Genomic DNA, 20,860 nt, shown 5'->3' with positions numbered 1-20,860 from the left:
CTTGTACTCTTTGACAAAAATATAGTATGGTAATCGATTAGAGCCAGTTGTACTATCGATACTTAACACGCCACACTAGAGCGCTCTACCGGATGCAATAGAGAACCTCAGATATTCTATTATCTTTCGTAACGAAGTAATGACGAAACTATGACGTAGCTGTGTAACAGTTGTACTGTTATACGCGACGTATGTAGTGATTATTTGTAAGGAATTTACACACGACGTATAAATGAGCTACTCATTGTCTAAGTATAAGACAGTTAAACGTCTGTATACAGAGTTTTTATTAGTAAGACCGATAGAGAATAAACCATTCAGAAGTATCATTTCTTTACTTGGCAAGTATTATGAAGCTAAAAATGTGCTGTGAACTCCTTAGTTGCTTTGTACAGACATCTTTCCTATTTTTAACTAGAAAATTACATTATTCTTAGCACTTATCACAACCGTTAATACAAATCACACCACTTCCACCGACTTAATTATTTGCAGTTCAATTTTGCATCCTAATTTACAGTCTTGGAGAATTTACAACACATTTTAAAAAATGTCGCCGTCCACTTGGCCACACGCTTGTGAACGGCACTCGTCGCTCTACGTAACTGCATACGGCTATCTTTGATTTCCGTAGCGCTTGCGTGGCTGCTGACTGCACGCTGACCAAGATCACGTGTTCACAGCAATGCGTTCCATTGAGAATAGGATCCATGTTTATATGACATTTTTTGCTCAGAATGTCTTCGGAATTAAGCTCCGTAAAGGACGGCAAATCCTCATGAATCACCCTGTATACTATAGAAACAAGTGCTCGATGCTCTCATTCAAAACTGAACCCAGGTTTTACAAATTAAACTGACCACTAAAATTTGCAGAAAAATAGTTCAACAAGAGGACAAAGTATTCCATTTGTTTGAACTTCAACAAAAGTACGAAAATGCAGTATGTGAAGTGATAAAGCATGTGGCAGGCTGTAACACTGAAATAAAATGCATTACAGAATAAAAATGACTAATTCTATGAGAGAGACATATCAGTGCAAAATTATTCCCATCCCTCTTCCACCATTGTCTGCATATCTTACTTTCCTCTGGTTCTTCAGAGTCGTCCAGTTCCATAGCTGCACAATCTTCCATTTGTTCTGCAAAGAGATCTTCAATTTCCACATCTGGCATCACAATGTCATTCAAGAGTGCAACCTCTGGTACCGAAACTTCACTCTGTTCCAATGGAACAAATGTGATGTCTAACCCAAACAAGTCTTGTCTTCTGCCCTGTTTCTGCTTCTCTTTAAGTACGTCTAATGTATAAGCTGGAAGGACAGTAGCGATGTCGCAAACAATCTGTAACACATAACTAGAATCAGAAAATATTGGGAATTGCTACTGAAATGGAGTAAAGCATCCAGTAAAGTTGCTTGTACACAATCAAATTTCCTTCAAATTCAACGTTTCTCAAGATTAGCCAATACTTTACAAATTTTATTGTCAGATCACTTACAACACTTCAAAAGTCTTTGTCTTGAAAAAAAAAAATAAGAACATGTACTAATTGATCAAAGACTTGCCAATTCTTTGAAGAAATTCACAAATAGGATTCGAAAATACAGTAGCGTGCAAATTAATCCGAACAACGTAATTACTTATGCAAAAACACTCAAACGGGATAAAAAAAGGATCTAAGACATACCTCAGTAATCTATGTGGCCTCCCTTGTTCCTAATAACAGCTCTGAGACGATTTGGCATGGATTCTACTAATTTCCCACAAATATTCTTCATTTCTTCATCGCGAAACCATACACCAATGAGGGCAGAAATCATCTTCTCCTTTGTAGAACAATCCATTTTTTGCATTCTTCTTTTGCAAATTGACCACAATTTCTCAATGGGGTTGATGTCGGGTGAGTTGCCTGGCCAGGGGAGTACCTGAATATTCTTCTAGTTGAAGAATTCTGTAGTTTTTCGAGACGTATGGCATGGTGCCAGGTCTTGTTGGAACACACCTCTGCCATCCGGAAATGATTTTTGCAGCTGGGATACGATTCTGGTTTCCAATAAGTGAATATATTTGTCAGAATTCATCATTCCCTTGATAGGTATTAATGCTCCAGGCCCTTCATGTGTAAAACAACCCCAAAACATTACTTTAGGGGGGTATTTGGGTGCTTGTTGGAGATGAGCTGCTGTTACTTTTTCGGATCCTTTCCATACGTAAGAAACACAGTGGCCGTAGACCTCGAAATGAGACTCATCGGAAAAAAGTACATTCTTCCAGTCATTCACTGTCCAGTGTTGATGTAATTTTGCCCACTTTAAGCGTTTTTTGCACATAACAGGGGTTAGCAGTTGCTTCTTAATAGGCTTACGAGCCCTTCGTCCAGCTTCCAAAAGCCTAATCCGCACTGTTGTGACCCAGTGGTAGCCATTAACTCGCGGGTTAAGTCGACAGCAGTTAGTCTAGGATTTAATTTACTTTTCCTGACAATTAAACGATCATCTGCAGGTGAAGTCTTCCTTTTCCTGCCACAGTTTCCTTTTTTCTGGGGTGTGATGGATCCAGTCTCCCTGTATCGTTTTATTATCGAATTAACAATAGCCAAACCGATGTGACATTCTGCAGCAATTTGCTTCTGTGTCATAGAAGAATGCTCTGCTAATGTTATAATTTTAGACTGTTTTCGTGGAGTTGTATCCATTTGTACACAGGATTGCAGTATTAAGTCTTCAACACAACTGAAATGCTTATAAGTACAAAACGACAGGCAAAATGTCACATATTATAAAAAAATAATGACAGACCTTCAACAATGGAATTACACGTATTACAGATGTCAGTTAAAGGGGTATGAGCAGCTGTGAGGCCAACAATGACAGAAAATGTAAAAATATGTCGTGTTCAGATTAATTTGCACGCTACTGTATGTTGTTGTTGTTTTCTAATGTCAGGCGTTTGACAATAAAGTCATTTGACCTCTTGCACTCCAATATTTTTTCAAAGACATTATCACGGCCAGCCACTGAAGCACAGATTTTGAGGTAAAATGGCAAGTTGTAGCCGATTTAAGTGAACACCATATTTTAACGTTTTGGTGGCTACTTCATTCACACACAACCCCCAGAATGTCTGGAGGACCACACCTGCCGTTGGTCGACGGGTCCATTGGACCTAGCTGGGAGATCTTGTTGATCACCAGCTTTCTCTCCTTAAGCCACTGGAGGACGATTTTAGTGCCATAGCAGGTCAGCACTAGGAACAGAAAAGTAGAAAGAGGAGGAAGGAAAGTGAAATGAACCCCTAGGCCTCGAATGCTCTAATGCCGTCGGGGTCGAAGAAAGTAAGAGTTCAGTCAGAGGACTGGATAGGAAAGGGTAAAGAGGGAATTAGGTATTGAATAGAGGAAAATTATACCAAATTCAGTCATTAACTCATCAAGCTGACCAGTGCTAATGGATGAGTAGCCCCTCCCTTTAGTTCAGCTCGTAAAATTATGCTTACTAACAGCTGCACCACGGGAAGGTAGGGATGGGACATTGGGTATTTGTCCAGGTTGGTTCCTTAAAGTCTTTAATGGGAAGGATTAATAGCTCTCCCCCCTGTATCTGACAGATACCCTTTTGCAGCCGATTCGAAAATATTATGGTGTCAAGAACCACGAAAAAACATGACATCCTGGCCGAGAAAACATGTTTGCAAGTTAACTGTGTGTAACCAATCCCTACCCATTTCACTTGCGTGATTTGGGTTCCGCATATTGCAGACAGATGGCAGGACTGTGACTCATTTTCAATTTGCACACCACTTTGCCGGGCCACACTACGCATGTATATCTGTGAAGAGTTATGTCATGTATTAGGGTGAGTGTATGTGTAAGTGTAGTGTAGGGAATGGGTGAGGATGATGGTGAAGATGAGGAAGGGAGAAGGGGAAACCTGGTGCCAGCACGTAGCCTACTCCTGTCCCATAGCACCTGGATTAACACTGACATATGCCTTCTCTCCATATGCACTGCGGAGAATTTGGGATTTAACCCAGGCATATTGGTGCACAATCTAGTGATTAGAAGTTGTGCACCACCATCTCTTCTAGTCCTGACGTAGAAATTTTACACGAAAATTTCTGACCTCACTGGGAATCGAAGCCTCCATGACAGTTGATCATATCTGATCAGCTTTTCTGCAACCGGGTCTTTGAGATCAATTCCATTTAATCTAACACTGTAGGAAAACTGAGCACTATTATGGGTATTAAATTTGATTACATTAGCTTTATCAACATTCAGTGCTGGCCTAAAGTAATGTAAGTGCAATGGTGAGAAACCAAGTGAATTTTTTTTTTTTTTTTTCCATTGTTGGTAACTCTATTGCATCTATTAGATGCTTTATGGTTGTGCTAACAGATTGAGTTACCTGTCAACAATGTGACGCTGAAACGTGTGTTCAGGTTACCGTCCAGTGACAGTCCTGATGTATTTTTATATTTGTGATGATTGGTTAATTAATATTAACCCGGCACACTGACATTCATACAAATTTCCAGACTCGACTCTAGACACCCAGGGAATGCCTCTTCTTCAAGAAAAATTCACCGAGAGCCGAGCCCGGGAATCGAACCCGGGACCTCCTGATCTGGAAGCCAGCATGCTGACCAACAGACCATGGAGGCAGTCGAAGTGAAATTGAATTTGAAAATGTAAATAAAATATATTCTATGGATGTTCTATCTGTAAAGTATGGTGGTTGTAAAAGGCTTGTATCACAAGGATTAATTTGTAAGAATTCTAATTTCTGTTTTCATTCGAAGTGTGTAGATGTGGGTCTTGATAATACTGCTGGAAATCATAGTTGGGAATGTAAAAACTGCGTCAGCTTTGTACTCATGGGTAAATGTCCATAACAGAAACTTGTTCCCCTTGAAGAGAATTTTCGCGTCATGCATCAAACGCAATGACAAATATAAACAGCTGGAGAGGCCAGTCCTCACCTGGTAGATTCTGTACAAAACTGAGGATGAGGGAACATATCCGAACACATGTCTCAAGACCTGTCTCAGCAGATTGGAAGTGACAGGTTCTTGGATGAAGAGTCGTAGCAGCAGTGCCATAGTTTCATCTACTGGGATGCCTGTCCTTCCTACACGAACATAAGCATAACAAACTGAGTAACTTTTAATACACATCACTTAAGGGGTTAGATACAGTTTACAGCAGTAAAATTTTGAAAAATATTCAACATTTTTTTGCTCCATTACTCTAATTTATACAATCATGAAAATTAGTAGGTGTAAAACACTGCTCTTCTTACTTACTTACTTATGGTTTTTAAGGAACCCAGAGCTTCATTGCCGCCCTCACATAAGCCCGCCATCGGTCCTTATCCTGAGCAAGATTCATCATATCCCACCTCCCTCAAATCCATTTTAATATTATCCTCCCATCTACGTTTCGGCGTCCCCAAAGGTCTTATTCCCTGGGGCCTCCCAACTAACACTCTCTGCTCTTCTACTATATGAAAAAAAAAATATTTTTACAGTAAAAAAATGTATTTATATAGTTTTTCAAAATCCAAAATAATGACATTTCACTGTACTTTTTAATTTGTGTGAAAGCAAAAAAAAAAAAAAAAAAAAAAAAACGCGCGCGCACCCCCCCCCCACCCCGCTTACGCTTTCTTTCCTAAATTCCCTACTTTCTGTAATAGCTTAATTTTCCGTTACACTGTTATCAAAAGAAATAAAGAGATGTTAAAGATTATATAGCCTATAACTAAGTAAATATTTTGTAGTGTTGCGATAAAGCTTATTTTTCATTAAAACTATCCCATGCGCTCAACTACTAGTAAGTTTACCCTATGCTAGTGTATTTCAGGGCAATCTTCAAGTGTAAAATGGCCTACCTCTCTGTTAGGCCTGTTGTTATCAGTTGTTGGGTGTGAAAGAATGACATCATGCGGATGCAAGAACCAAAGCGCTATGTTTTGTATATTGCCACTCCGTATAGACCAAAAGAATACAAAATGTTCCAACAGAATAACAGTTCTGATAAAATTTTGGACTCCCTATCCAACGATCAACCTGACGTTACAGTTATTATTTATAATATACCTGACAGTTCCTGAGATACAACGGAGAGTTTCTTGATTAGTTGTTTTAAAGTCACTATCGATATTGCTTCGGCTTCCAGCAAAGCTTGCAGTTTTTTCCAAGATTGTCCTCTGAAAAATAATAAAAGAATACAAGTTCAGCGAATGGATTATATTGAAATTAATATATACAGTATATATGAGGCGTTCAGAAGTCAACATGATTAGCTCCACTTTTGGTTATTTCAGAGTTTCTAAGTTGGCAATGTATTAAATTGACCTTATTTTCAGTGGTCAAAGTGATTAACTCCATAGTTCAGTAAAAGGCCCACAGAATGCAATATTATTCTTGACTACAACACAGAATCAAATGTGTGTATTCAACTTTAACCTTGAATATCTCAAAATCTTTGGAAAAGGAGTTAGTCATGTTGACTTCTGAACGCCTCATATATTAGTAAGGGTACCGGTAGATATTCTACTTCTGTTTGCATAGGCCTAAATTAAACTTTGATTATTTTTATCAAGCGATATTAGTCTCTCAGTTTATAAACTTTGAAGTGTAATAGGTACTTTTTAATCATTTCTAAAATGTCTCCAAGATGAGTTAGAACAACTGGTAGCAGCAACATATGTTGCGTTTTACCCTCACCGTCGTTCATGATAGGCTATGTGTACCACACAGTAAAAAAGGAAAATATCGCAGCTATACTGTCATTTCCTTAAGAGTTGAGTACAGAAAGGATTCTGGTTGAATTTGATATAAAACACAAAACATGACAAATTGATTATGACTAAATAAACTTAACAAACCTTCTCAGGTGATTAGCTTTAGTTTCCAGGCGCCTCCGTATAGCAAATTCAATTTCTTTTGCAAAAGGCACAGCAATTTCTTCACAATGATATCTTAGATAGCTCGTTAGCCGTAATCTTTGCTCTAAATGTAACATTATGTTAGCTTCTTATATGGACTATGTAAATATCGCAAGCAAGTTGAAAACACACAATTTCCCATTACAAAAGTCGGTACCCCGGAATAACGTATAATTATTCACTGGATAAATGGCAACGTTCACTATCGACACTCAAGGTACAAACATAGCTTATATTATATTAACATCAACAATTATAAAGGATTATGAAAATTGCCGCCATTAATGCTATCGTGCGACAAGATTCCGGCGAATTCCGTCAGTCAGATGTTTCAACTACCACATCTGCAGTAGTACCAACGTCAGTAGTTCATCATTAAATCTGGGGGTTTTTACCGTTCATCTGGCGGAGAAATTATAAAAGTTGATCATTGCTAATATCCTTGATCACATATATACACCATATTGTGTTATATATACAGTATATGCATAAGTAACAACTTTCGTCACAGTGGAGGCAGATAAGTTAAGGTTGGTAGCGCAAAAAAACGCAAGAAGAATGTTGGCACTCCTTCAGGTGTTTGAGGATAGCGGCTCAGTCTAGTATATACAGTAAATATGCATCCATAGATAGTTGCTGACCACTAGGAACCCTACTATCGCCACATCACAGACAATGCAACATAATAACTGCACAGTCTATTGTTTCTAGTACCCTCACCAACTAAAGCTTCGTGATTTCCTATGTTTTCATCAAAGACGTTTATAGGTTTTCATATCATTTATCTTAATGTTTTCTTTTTCCCTTCAAATTGTCACACAATTGGTTTTCATGATTATTCTTTATGAATTGATTAGTAGGCCGATCTATTCGAACCCTTATTTAGGGCGGCTTTTTTATTTTAAAAAAAATTTCTAGACTGTGATAGCGGGACAAATACAGTACTAGTCGCGTTTAAATTTTCTTTTATGAAATTGAATGTGATGCAAAGACATATAATTGATTACAAATTTTGTATTTTCAACATAGCCCGCCATTTAAAGTTGATGTCAATTGAAATATATTTTCCCGTTTGTGTTGATTTAATATGGTCCCTGATTACGTTATTATATTGTGATCAGGGATATTGTGCAGCATGATTTCAGAAAATATCCCCAACAATTGGGAAAATTCTTGAATTCGACCCTAGATAGTTCAACTAAATGGGCTGGAGATGTCAGTACTTACAAGCAAAGTTCCTACTCGATAAATCCATCACTGTGGCCAACAAAACTGGGTGGATGCGAAATAGGGAGGATCATGAAATGAAGCAAACACTGGTGAAGTGTCATTCTTTATAAACAAGCATGGTGGATTTTGCAATTTTCTTCAATCTTTATTATTGATATGGGAGAATGGTTATAAAGAAGATCATTGATATATTCCTGCTGATTGTGATTGCGGAAGGTAAAATAATATTTAATGAAATATAGAACAAGATATTTGTAGTTTTGTCAAAAGCATCCCAAACGGCTTATTAATGTGTATCTTGTGATTTGTGTGGGATAACATCCGCTACGATTGTACATCTAGATAATGTGTATGCCATTAATTTCCTGCTCTGCGTTCTTAATCTTTATGCTAACATTGAATTTTTTAGTTTCATAGGAAAGAAGTACCCAAAACATGTTATTTGTTATTACAAATGACTGTCATTAATAACTGAAATTTGAACAGTATTTTTGTTGGAATATATTCCGGTAATTTAAAACGATAGCTTGAATTTTGAGAGGAAAAATTGAGTAAAGTGTTCAGTGTAACTTAAGACTCGGTATATTCTTAATTTTCTTAACACAAAACGTGATAAAATACGCAGGAAGTTTTCGATGAATTTTAATGACAAAAATGTAATAGTGCAAATAGACTCATAAAACATTGTTTTCTGTTAAAAATAATATGTCGACTGTTCACGCAAGTTTTACTTATATATAAATGTTAATGTTTAGACCAATGCATATTTTGTTGGTGAAATTCGAAAATACAAATTAATTTTGAGTTAGTATGTTAATCAACTGGGAAAGCAACAGGCGTTTTATAAATTTGATGTAGTTGGCTTATTTTGTCGATACTATAAGTAAAAACCTCTTTGTTTGAAAATCTTTTTGCTTATTGCCGAGCTATATTTACGAATATCCTAACGATACACTAGATTACATGTTCAGGAACAGACAATGAATAAAAAAATAAGTTTGAGCTTTTTTTTTTTCTTTTCGAAATAACACAATCGTACATCCTGTAATATAATCGCTTTTACATTTAGAGTATTCTCTGATGAAAACAGCGTACAGTTTTGGAGAAATCTGCTCGTGTTTTTAACTGAAATAATTTCTTGTGCAGAGAAAGAGTGAAGAAGTCAATTAAAAGCAAACCTAAACTAGGCTAATCTTACCTAAGAAAACCACTAAACTCTTTTTCCTCTCTTCTTTCTCCTGCTCCTAGACATTGATTTTGTACCCAAGAGAAGAAGTCAGTTCAAGAGGAATTAAGATGAGTTTTAACAAATTTATTCAGTGTTCTGCCCAAAGGCATGTTTTTCACTACAAACCCAGCTTTCTCCAATCTTTCCTATTTTCTGCCTTCTTCTGTCTCCATTATGATCCATATCTTTTGTTAGAATCTTCTCTCGTTTACCATTCATTCCAGTGCATCCTTCTGTGACCCACCAATTTCTTTTCCTCTTCCTGATCAGTTTCAACATCATCCTTTCTTCACCCACTTTTTCCAACACAGCTTCATTTCTTATTCTGTTTGTCCATTTCACATGTTCCCTTCTTATCCATAATCCACATTTCAAATGCTTCTAGTCGCTTCTCTTCACTTCGACGTAATGTCCATGTTTCTGTCCCATACAGTGCCACACTCCACACAAAGCACTTCACTAATATCTGCCTTAGTTCTTTTTCCAAAGGCCCGCAGAAGATGCTTTTTTTTCTTTTAAAAGCGTTCTTTGCCATTGCTATCCTCCTTTTGACTTCCTGGCAGCAGCTCATGTTATTGTTCATAGTAGCCTACATTCCAAGTATTTGAAGCTGTCCCTTGCTCTAATGTTGCTTTAACTAAAATACAGAAAGGCACGGCTTTTCATCAATTCAATAAATATTTATAAGTCTGAAAACATATTCCAGACTTGCATTGATCCCTGGAAGACAGGACAAAAAATCAGCAAATAATAAAGTGTTGTTCAAAGTAACAAAGTTTTCGTTACACTTTTATACAATGCAATTTCACCTCTGTCACAAAAATTTCTTTCTTTCATATTCCATTCAGCCCTAATATTTACAGCGTCTTTTAATTGCATCTGAAGTCTGACCAGTGTAATATATAGCTAGTCGACAATGTATTAAATGGCGGGGGAAAAGAACTAGCCACCCTACTCCTTAACTTCTGGCTTAGTGATGCCTACATGGTATCACTTCTGGGGCCTGTTCCTCAAAAACACTAGTTTAGTAGTTCACCAGTTACTAGTTACCAGAGTATATTTCATCAGCTCTAGTAGATTTTGTTTCTCAAACTATTTCACCAGTCTAGTAACTTGTGACAATTTTTCACTAGTCACATGATCTCTTTCACTAGTCAGCTGATTGAGTTCATTTATTTATACCCATTGGTAGGTATTGTTATTTGAGGTTAGGAGGCTAAGTTGTTTGTGTTTTGGTTCTTACTTCTCTCTTCTCTTGAAATTCCATCAATTGAAAGCAAATTAACTATACTCAATATGATTAATGACTCAAAGGATATATCATTCGGTGCGTTTTCAAGCATAATAACAAAAATGATAAAGTAAACGACTGGACAAAAAAATGTGTAATATGTGAGGCTATGGAACTGATACCTCAGAACAAAGATTATGCATACGTTAGGGACACTTACTGGCCCAACATTAAGAAAGCAAGTTTGACGAGTACCAATTCAAGTTCACAGTATCATAATATGAACACATTATGTAGCTAGTGGGTCTACTGGCGACATGGATGCCACTTATGACTTGAAAAAATCGCTATTTTTTTTTTTTTCAGTTTTACGTTTGATCTATTCATAAATTACTTAGTGTCGTCTTGTATTTAATTTGTAGGCTAAAGTTGACAATGTCAGAAGAACTGGCGTGGAGAAGGAAAGCCAGCAAAAATTACTGCAGTTGATGAATTGGTATTAGATTATTAGGAAAAAAATCTGCATGTGTTGCTGGTCTAGGGCAGAAAAACCAGATGGCATTGGAAAATAATCAACATCCCGATTTGTATTTATATTTGAAACTTTGCTGATAATGCATGACTTCTATTTGTTTGTCTTGTTATGGCAGGTCCCACTATGTTTAACAACTCTCCAAGCTTTTCAGCACTTTATTTAAACCGTTCATTATATTTAAACAATGCTCCCGTAAAGGAATAATAATTGTTCTTTCTCGATATAGTTTTAGCTCTTCTCACAACAACTTCTTTACTACTTCAATCGAAATCACTAAACCACATTTATTAAAAAAATAACTACAATATTTTGTTTTGATTATCTGAGAAAGATTGCCACTGGTAACTGGTAATATAGAAATCACCAGTCTTTAGAGTCTTGTAGGAATATTCCTGTTAAATACTAGTATAATCAACTAGATTAGCATTTTGAGAAACAGAATCACTTTTGAACTGGTGAAATCGACCAATATTACTAGTCTGTGAACTGGTAACTACTACTTTACCCTTGTAGTTTCTAGAAACACAGACTTGTAAAATAAACTAATATTACTACTGTACAGACTAGTATTACTAGTCCGTGAGTTTTGAGAAACAGGCCCCTGGAGTTCAAACCTGTCTTCAGACATTTGACTAAACAACAATCAGTAGGGTTTTCTTATCAGGAATTTTTTCGTGTCGACCTATCTAAAATGGGTACGAAATGGCCACAGTGTTGCAATCATAGTCACCATTTTGTTTAATGCTCAACAACAAAATGCCAGTCCACACCATGATGGTAACAGAAATGACACAGCTTGTGCTGCTCAAAGATTATGCTACTCAAGCACAACTATCAAGAAACCTGTATGGCTACCAATTCAAATCGGGGAGATCATTCTCCCAGACCCTATACTTTGCCAATGAATTGTTTATACTCTTTTTTTACTTCATCTCACACTAATTTTTTTCTTGAGAGTGATCCATTCAAATATTTGATGTACTCCGCACAGTTAATGAGAAAAGCATCAGTAGAAGTTCAAATTCAGATTAAGTAATGGACTGCTTTTTTTTTTTTAAATACAACTTGATTACACAACTTTTATTCATCTTAACTCTGAAGATGGCCCCCAGACCGAAACTGGTCAACTTAGTTCATTAATACGAGAAAGTAATATATAGAGCTTTCAATTCAAAACTTTCCAGTCTAAATAACTAATAATTTAAATTGAATTCAATTTAAACAAAAAACACGTCAGTTTAGATATTGAGGGGAAGTCTCAAACCAGGCTTAATTGCATTTTAGATTTCACCCCCCACCCCCGAACCACCGCCCTTTAGAAATTTCAAATGGCATCCCAATATTTTTATACTTAAATATTAAAGAGCATTCAATTGTTTATATACCTCATTCATTTATTTGACATCTTTTGTTTTATATCGTTGCCTGGCAACCTCGATTGTTGTTACTGTTGATTAGAGCTGAAGCTACAGATACCATTGGACATTTCTTGTAATAGTTGTGTTTGTGTATTAAATTATTGTAAAATGGTGTATACCCTTCAAGAGAGAACAGAAATCGTATTTATTTATGGAGCTGAAAACAGTTGTTCTCGTAGAACTGCTAGAGCTTTCAACAAGAGACACCCTGAGAAAAACGTAAGTCACTGATATGTCATAGATCAAAAATGGAAATTTGAAGAAACTGGTTCTGTGTGCAATAAAGCAAATTGGCAACCTAGAAAACTCGATGAAACTTCGCAGATTGAAATACTAGATTAAGATTAAGAGGCTTCGTAAAACAATTTATAAATTCGTTAATCTTCGATGCTACTTACCTATTAGAGTTCTACGAAATGTTTATTTGGCCATTATTCAGTCTATCATTCAATATGGTGTAATTGTTTGGGGTGGAAGTACAAAAATTAATCTTAGTCCGTTAAATTTACTACAAAAACGAATAATTAAAATTTGTTTGAAGAAACGTTTCGATTATCCAACTAAATTAATTTATTCTGAATTTAATGTATTTAATATTGAACAAATTTATAAGTATACGCTGTTAAAATTTTATCATAAAAATCGTAATAAGTTTGTATTACAGACACACAATTATGACACAAGACGAAATATTAATTCAACATTAGTAGAACCTAAATGTCTCACATCTGCTGGTCTAAAGCATAGCATAAATTTTGGCCCTCGGTTGTACAATGCTTTAACTAAATTACACCGAGAACTTCTAACATGTAACCCACTAACATATAACAAGAAAATTAGAAACCTGTTAATATCTTCAATTTGATTAAATAAATTTATAGCCTATGTATATGAATTCATCAACCTATATTATATTTGTATTCTATAATTTTGAAATATATATTAGTCCTACTTTTCACGTGCGATATTATTCTTCTCTAGTGTTAATATTATATTATATAATTCCATTGCCGCTGTAATTATATTTTAGTTCCTATTTTATTTTACTTATTTATTTATATTATTATTATTATTATTATTATTATTATTTTTTTTATTTTAATATTATATCTGAACTGCGACCGCTGCTCATTCGGTCTCAAATTTTGTTAATACTACTGTATCTTCTTTTTATATTGCTTGTATTATTTTATTTGTATTTCTCTTTGTTTGTTTTGTAATTATATTTCTTTATTCTGTATATTTGAATTTAAATAAATAAATAAATTTCATTAATGAACCCACCACCTCCATTCCAAAAGTACTGCTGTAACAAACATTTCGGTTGGTTCCATACATAAAGTGTTCAAAATGAACAGATTTTTCCCCTACGACATACAAAGTCACCAACAGCTCAGCGAAGACGATTATGATAGAGGAGTAGAATTTTGTGAACAGATGTCTCAGAGAATTGAAGATGATTCATATTTGACACAAAATATTTGCTTTAGTGATGAAGCGACTTTTTTCTGGGTTTGTCAACAAACACAATTGTAGGTACTGGGACATTGAAAATCTTCATGTGTTTCTTGAAGGTAATACCCAGTTTCCTCAGAAGATGAATGTGTGGGCTGGAATTTTTGGGGGTGATATTGTTATAGCAATTAGGCATACCTACATATACACACATCACAACTTGCAATCAATTGAAACTGATCTATTTTCATACTTACTGCTTTTTCTAGCAGCCATCTTTGACAAAGCATTATTGGAGTTAGTGAGATTTAAAAAGGGTGCGTCAGCCACTATGGCTAATTGTGCCCTTATATAAAATTCTTTAAAAAAACACAAACAATACAACAAGCTGAATACTAATGTGAGCTAAAAAACGTTGTCACATTAAAAACGAAGTACACAAATGCAGTATTAACAAGATGATTCGTAAAAAATCATTAAAAATTAGCAATTCTCAGACCCAAGGTAGTGTCTAAAAAGAGACAATAAAATAATAAAACAAATATCACCAAGGACAAATTATATGGCATATTTCAAAATAATTAAATTTCATAAAATATTCGAATGTAAAAGATCCGAAATGTCAAGTATGTAAAAAAAAAAACGTATAAAACAGCAAATGTAACCTCCAAATGTAAAGGATCCGGAGGATTTGTAAAACGGGCCAATAAAAACCAAATCACCCTGTCAAGTCCTGTATTCCATAAAAATATCAGAATGTTCTGCATTTGCACAATTAAAATCATTTCCAAGAACGTCACATACAGTCGGCTGAATTGCACGTTGTAGGCAGGCATTATTGGAAACAATACTATCATACCATTAAGTTTTCCTTTTGCCAGTCAAATCAATGAAATAACTCATCTTCTAGCAATGGATGTGCTCATAATTTATTCCTGAAAATGTGCATTTTTATCATGGCAGTAAAGTTCTTTAATCAAAAAGAATTTTGAGTACTTGTCATCAATACATAATGTTATCAAAAAGAGAAAGTGATTCAGCTAAACTTAAACTTTTTTATAATCTGGTGAATTTCTCCAATTTAGAGAGAACACTTTCATTGCTAAAATCAAACAACTTATTTATGTAACTTGCACAAACTTTAAACAGAACATGAAATTATTTTGTATACTTATCCTTGTCATTTGCATTACATAGCTTATTTAAACACTGATGCACCTGGTATCAAAAAAAAAAAAATTTTTTTCTTTGTTCAATCTGAACTTTTAAATTCTTCATTACTTGATAAACTTCACAGTTTATTACATAATTTTATTCTGAAGAACTGTTTTTTGAAACATCTCTCTTAAATGTTAACAAAAGTGCAGAAATATTTCTGTAACAAATTTCTGTTGTTCAAGTGTGACTCTTGACTCTCCAGTGAAGTTCTTTTTGATACAAATTGGCAATGTAGCTAGCATTGTCTTTGTTTGTCTCTGTAAGGAATGCTAAAAGGGCATACTATACTTGTATTGCTTATATGTAAATAATATTGCTTCTTCTACTATTGCTATACACAGTATTATTTCTTTCCTAGATATTCCTTTTTTTTTTTTTAATATGCTTGCCACATAAGGAAATGTGGCAACAGTGTAAAACCTCTGCACATGTCTGTCTTTATCTTATTGTTATTGACAAGTAAACACCGTTATTGTTATAATGAAGATGGATTCATTGATTTTAAATAAGGGTTGTTTATTCCTGGTACAGAGAACACTTATTCTGTTCATCTTGAAACTCTTTCCTTCATGTACAAGTGACACCTATTCTACTGGGTGTTCAGTTCAAAGTGTGTCATGGCTCGCTGTATGTCGTCATGTGGCTAGTCTACGAGCCTAGAGAATTCAATCTCCCTACACTTCCGCAGAGGTGTATTACCTATGTGCCAGAGAAGTTGCGTAGAAAGTACAGCATTCGTTCTGAAGAGTAATTACCGATACGTACGGTGACGCCGGTAGTGGCAGGAATGTGAACTGTTTCGAAACATGTACTGAGGTGAGTTTTTTTCTTATTGTCGAGATATGGGGAGAGGGTTAAGGCGATTACTTACTTATTTGTTGACATTAATTTCGACTGTCAACATGGACACGGAACATTTGATTTGCATTGTGGAATGTTGCCGTACGCAACCGATGATAACAAATACCCTGCGTATGATTTGGCCGAGCAAAACACAGTTCGAAAGCACACAGACCGTACAGACCGCCATCTGTTGCTACGACGTTCAAGTTATACTGTACACGTTCTCAAGTTCAGATTGAACGCCTTGATTCATAGGCAACTTCTCTGACATAAAAGCTGAAACTCTCTTAAATCGCTGACTCATCAACAGTGACGTCATGACACATTTTGAAATGAACACCCAGTATAAGTGAATTCATGACATTCAACATTGCTTCATGAATATTTCTGTCTTGTATTAAATATCGATACTAAACCTTCGTGTTGTACTAGTATACTATATTGTAAAACTCTTCTGTATATATTTCAACTAGACTTTGACTATAATTAAGACTTTATAGTACTATTAAGATTTTTTTTGGAATGTTCCATATTCTAGCTGTGAAGCAATGTACGAATACCATGGAATGTAAATGAATACAATGCAATACAATAATTGATAGATCTAACATGACCATCATCATCATCATTTCCCTATCAAGTACTAGTCCCAAAAGAACTGTTACAGCCTGAAAAAGCGATGTTCTTGCCATCTTTTCATAGGTCGACCAAGTGACCGTTTCCCATTTGGACGATACTTCATTATTGCCTTAGGGATCCTGGATGAAACCATTCTTGAGACGTGTTCCTTCCAGTTTAACTGATATCTGGAGATATAGTCCAGTATTGATGACACATTAAGTTCTTTAAGGATATCTTCATTTTTCTTCCGATCCCATTTAGTGTAGTCAGCTGTTTGGCACATGAATCTCATCTCACAAGCTGTTAGTCTGCTTTCATCTTTTGTCCTTATAGTCCACGCTTCACTCCCATAACATAAGACTGGTCGAGCTATTATTTGATAAAGACGAGTACGAGTTGATTTTTGAAGGTTTTAAAACTCTATTAATGATGCCCATTGATTTGTTGAATTTTACAATTTTCTCTGATAAATCCAAATTTTCAACAAAAGAAAGTTTATATCCTAAATAATTAAACTCATTAACTCTTTCCAAAATTGTGTTATTTAAACAAATTTTGCTTGGTATTGGGTGTTTACCACAAAAGGCCATTATTTTTGTTTTGTTAATGGATATTTCCATTGAATATTTTTTAGCTATTAAATTTAAATTATGTACTGACCATTGCAAATCATCTTCAGATGTTGCTAGTAAAACAAGATCATCTGCAAACGTTATTACATCTAATTTTAAATTTCTGTTAATAGTGATATATCCGTGTTTTGTTTCTCTAAAATCTTTCACAATGGAATTCATATAAACGTTAAAAAGCAAAGGAGAGAGCCCACAACCTTGTCTGACTCCTGAGTTTATTTCCGTCCAATGAGTTATTTTTTCTTTTATTTTTACTGCAATAAGGTTTGATTTGTAAAGGTTATAAATATTATATATGATCTGCTTTGGGATCTGATCCTTTGTCAAAATTTCGAATAACAAACTTTTGTTCACTTTATCACATAACCAAAACTCATTAAAATAAGCTTTGACTTGTGAAACAAAATAAATATCATCTTTGATTTGTTAGGCGAGTGATTTTCGTTAGGAAGTTGACTGCATTGAATTATCATACAATAGGAGCCCATACTAATTCACAAAAATATGAATAATCTGTTGTGTGGTGTTATTTGAAGTATGTGTGAGAGTTTTGTACTCCTCTCCCTCATAAAGAAGGAATCCTTACAAATGCATAATAGCATTAAAGTAGGGTGAATAGTGTGATTGTATCAAGCCGAAGTGTGTGTATGAAAGGGACTGCCACCAAATCAGTAGGTTTACCATGTTCGCTAATTCACAGGAACTCATGTCACCTTTATAAATTTCAACATTTAAAAGATTAATCAACTCAAAATATCAAGATTTAATATCATACCATATTCACGAAATTTCAAGTAATAAAAGATGAAGTTTCTCAGTGTAATAATAATAATAATAATAATAATAATAATAATAATAATAATAATAATAATGTTTTATTTTCGCTGGCAGCTTCTCTTCCACTCAACCAGCCTTAATACAATACATAAATTTAAATTACAAATATTTACACTACACTTAAAAGGTTCTCCAGCAATATTCTTCACTACATATTTATTTAAATTTAGATAAATCTATAAGGTAAAGTAGTAACTTAATTTATGAGCTAATTTAATTCAGTGAATTATAATTAATTTAATATTTGAGATTGCTAGTAAAATGATGAAAATTAATTTAATATAAGCTTACTAGGACTATGTTACAGGGAGAATATATATATATTTCTATTTCTGTAATGAGAATATTAATGTAATTGCCATTAGAGGTTTTGTAAATCTATTTAGAAAAATTAATGATAATAATAATAATAATAATAAGAATGGACAGATGTTAGTTTCATTATAAGTAACAAATATTAATCAGCAATTATCTGTTAAGTAAGAATTTATGCAATTTTGACCTAATTGAAGTTATTGTCCAACAACCCCTTACATCACTCTGAAGCGAGTTCCAATTTCTAGCAACTGAAACTGTATAGGATGAAGAATATAAAGATGTCTTGTGGTAGGGTATAATGAGTAAATTGTTATGATGAGATCTTGTACTTAGCTGATGATATGCAGATAAATTTTGAAAACGAGAAGCCAAATAGATTGGGGTAGCGGTGCGCAGAATTTGAAATAAGAGAACAAGAGAATGCAGGGCTCGTCGATCGCTTAGCCTTAGCCAAGACAGAGTTTGGAAAGACAGGGAAACATGATCATACTTACGAATATTACAAATATAACAGACGCACGCATTATGCACACGTTGTAGCCTGCTGCTAAAATTTGCATTTAGGTTACTTAATATAATATCGCAGTAGTCGAAGTGTGGCATCACGAGTGTTTGTACAAGGATTAATTTTAATTTATCAGGAAGAAAGTGCTTCAGTCGCTTTAATGAGTGAATAATGGAAAATATTTTTTTGGAAGTGTGATTCACTTGTTCATTCCATTCCAGGTGACAATCCATATAAATACCAAGGTTCTTCACAGTCGTACTGTATGGAATAGTAGTATTATTTACAATTATCGGTGGCAAATTTTGCTTGTCACACTTCGATCTTTGATGTTCTATTAAGATTGCCTGTGATTTACTTGCATTTAAATTAAACAAAACAAAATATAATTCCTGAGTATCCAAGGAAAAGTGCAGTTGCATTCTTTCGATTAAATCAAACGCAATAATTAACAACAGTTCCCTAATAGAAACATCAACCAAATTTCTTGGCTTACAAACTGATAATGTGTTAAATTGGAAAAATCATATTAAAGAAATTACCCCTAAACTAAATTCAGCTTGTTTTGCTATTAGATCTATGCAATAGGTAGTAAATATCAATACCTTAAAAACAATATACTTTGCATACTTCCACTTGGTAATGAGTAATTCAGATGTGGTGAGCTTGGATCCCCATCATCATACAAGAGAAAGAAACAGGAGACTATTTCGTTGAATCTGTTGAGAGATGTTCTACAGCACTGCATATGTGGCATGGTGCAAAACTGAATCTCATACCACATTAATTTCCACTTCAGCGCGTCTGGCCGTGAAACCAGGTGGCCCGGGTTCGAATCCCACTCAGGGCAAGTTACCTCGTTGAGGCTTTATCCGGGGTTTTCCCTCAACCCAATATGAGCAAATGTTGGGTAACTTTCAGTGCTGGACCCCGACTCACTTCACCGGCATTATCACCTTCATTTCATTTAGATGCTAAATAACCAGAAATGTTGATACAGCATCGTAAAATAACCCAATAAAATAAAATAAAATAAATAAATCCACTACCACCTCCGTCTTCACCTCCACCATCATCACTACTGCTGTCACCACAACCACCATATCTTTTTCCTCTTCATTCTTCATATACAGGGTGTCTCAGAAATAAACCTTCAACATTTTCTGGAATGCTCTTTAATTAAAAAGAAAAGTTTCAATCTTTTAACTCATATAGCTCACGATTTAGGATTAGACAGTGTATTGATGTACATTATACATTTGTTTACTACCTGAAATCGAATTGTTCAGCTAATGCCGAAGAATCGGAGAGCAGCTTTCCATACACTACCTAATCACTCTGAGTTAGGTTGAGTTTACATAATTTTACCTGTTAAAAATATGAAAATCATTTGAGCGAAAATAAGCAAAACATCGGGAATGTATTTCCTACAAATAACACATACCCTTCCTCTTCTTTAAACCTTTCAGAGATTGTCTAACTTTCATTATCGGGATTGCCTTTAACAAATTCATAGAATAATAACTTGAAAAATATTTAAAATAGGACTGTGGCCAGGCAACATACATTTCAAAGTCCGCAGAAACCATTTATTTTAAGAATTGCTCAGAATAACTTTGAATATTTGCAGTTATGAAATGCGGCAACACCTATTTCTTTCGTATCCTTATCGTTTCTTGGCAAGAGCTTTAGACCTCTTTAATGAACTGAGACATGATGGTTTCCGAAGGACAGGAAGCAACACTACCGCTAAGCTATTTGGGTCAGGGTTTCAGATCCATGCTGTAGCTGGCCTTCTACTCCCAAGGTTGCGGGTTCGTTCCCGGGCCAGGTCGAT

At 35.0% G+C, this 20,860-nt stretch overlaps 2 protein-coding genes across 4 annotated transcripts in view; one reads left to right on the top strand and one right to left on the bottom strand.

Moving 5' to 3' along the window:
- LOC138702847 (activating signal cointegrator 1 complex subunit 3-like) overlaps positions 1–7,255 on the bottom strand; it is a 64,617-nt gene extending 57,362 nt beyond the window's left edge. For both annotated transcript variants that reach the window (XM_069830194.1, XM_069830195.1), the window contains exons 1-4: positions 6,893–7,255; positions 6,102–6,211; positions 4,983–5,131; positions 1,085–1,343 (exon numbers count right to left, since the gene is read on the bottom strand). In XM_069830194.1, coding sequence (XP_069686295.1) covers positions 1,085–1,343; positions 4,983–5,131; positions 6,102–6,211; positions 6,893–7,029 — 655 coding nt within the window. In that variant the 5' untranslated portion in view covers positions 7,030–7,255. The remainder of the gene's footprint in view (positions 1–1,084; positions 1,344–4,982; positions 5,132–6,101; positions 6,212–6,892) is intronic.
- A 952-nt stretch (positions 7,256–8,207) lies between these two features.
- Positions 8,208–20,860, top strand: part of LOC138702846 (cell adhesion molecule DSCAML1) — a 64,782-nt gene continuing 52,129 nt past the window's right edge. For both annotated transcript variants that reach the window (XM_069830192.1, XM_069830193.1), the window contains exon 1: positions 8,208–8,398. In XM_069830192.1, coding sequence (XP_069686293.1) covers positions 8,347–8,398 — 52 coding nt within the window. In that variant the 5' untranslated portion in view covers positions 8,208–8,346. The remainder of the gene's footprint in view (positions 8,399–20,860) is intronic.

This window comes from Periplaneta americana, chromosome 7, assembly GCF_040183065.1.
Source record: "Periplaneta americana isolate PAMFEO1 chromosome 7, P.americana_PAMFEO1_priV1, whole genome shotgun sequence".
Lineage (NCBI taxonomy): Eukaryota > Metazoa > Arthropoda > Insecta > Blattodea > Blattidae > Periplaneta > Periplaneta americana.
Note: the sequence above shows the minus strand (reverse complement) of the source record. Positions and strands in the feature narration are given on the sequence as shown.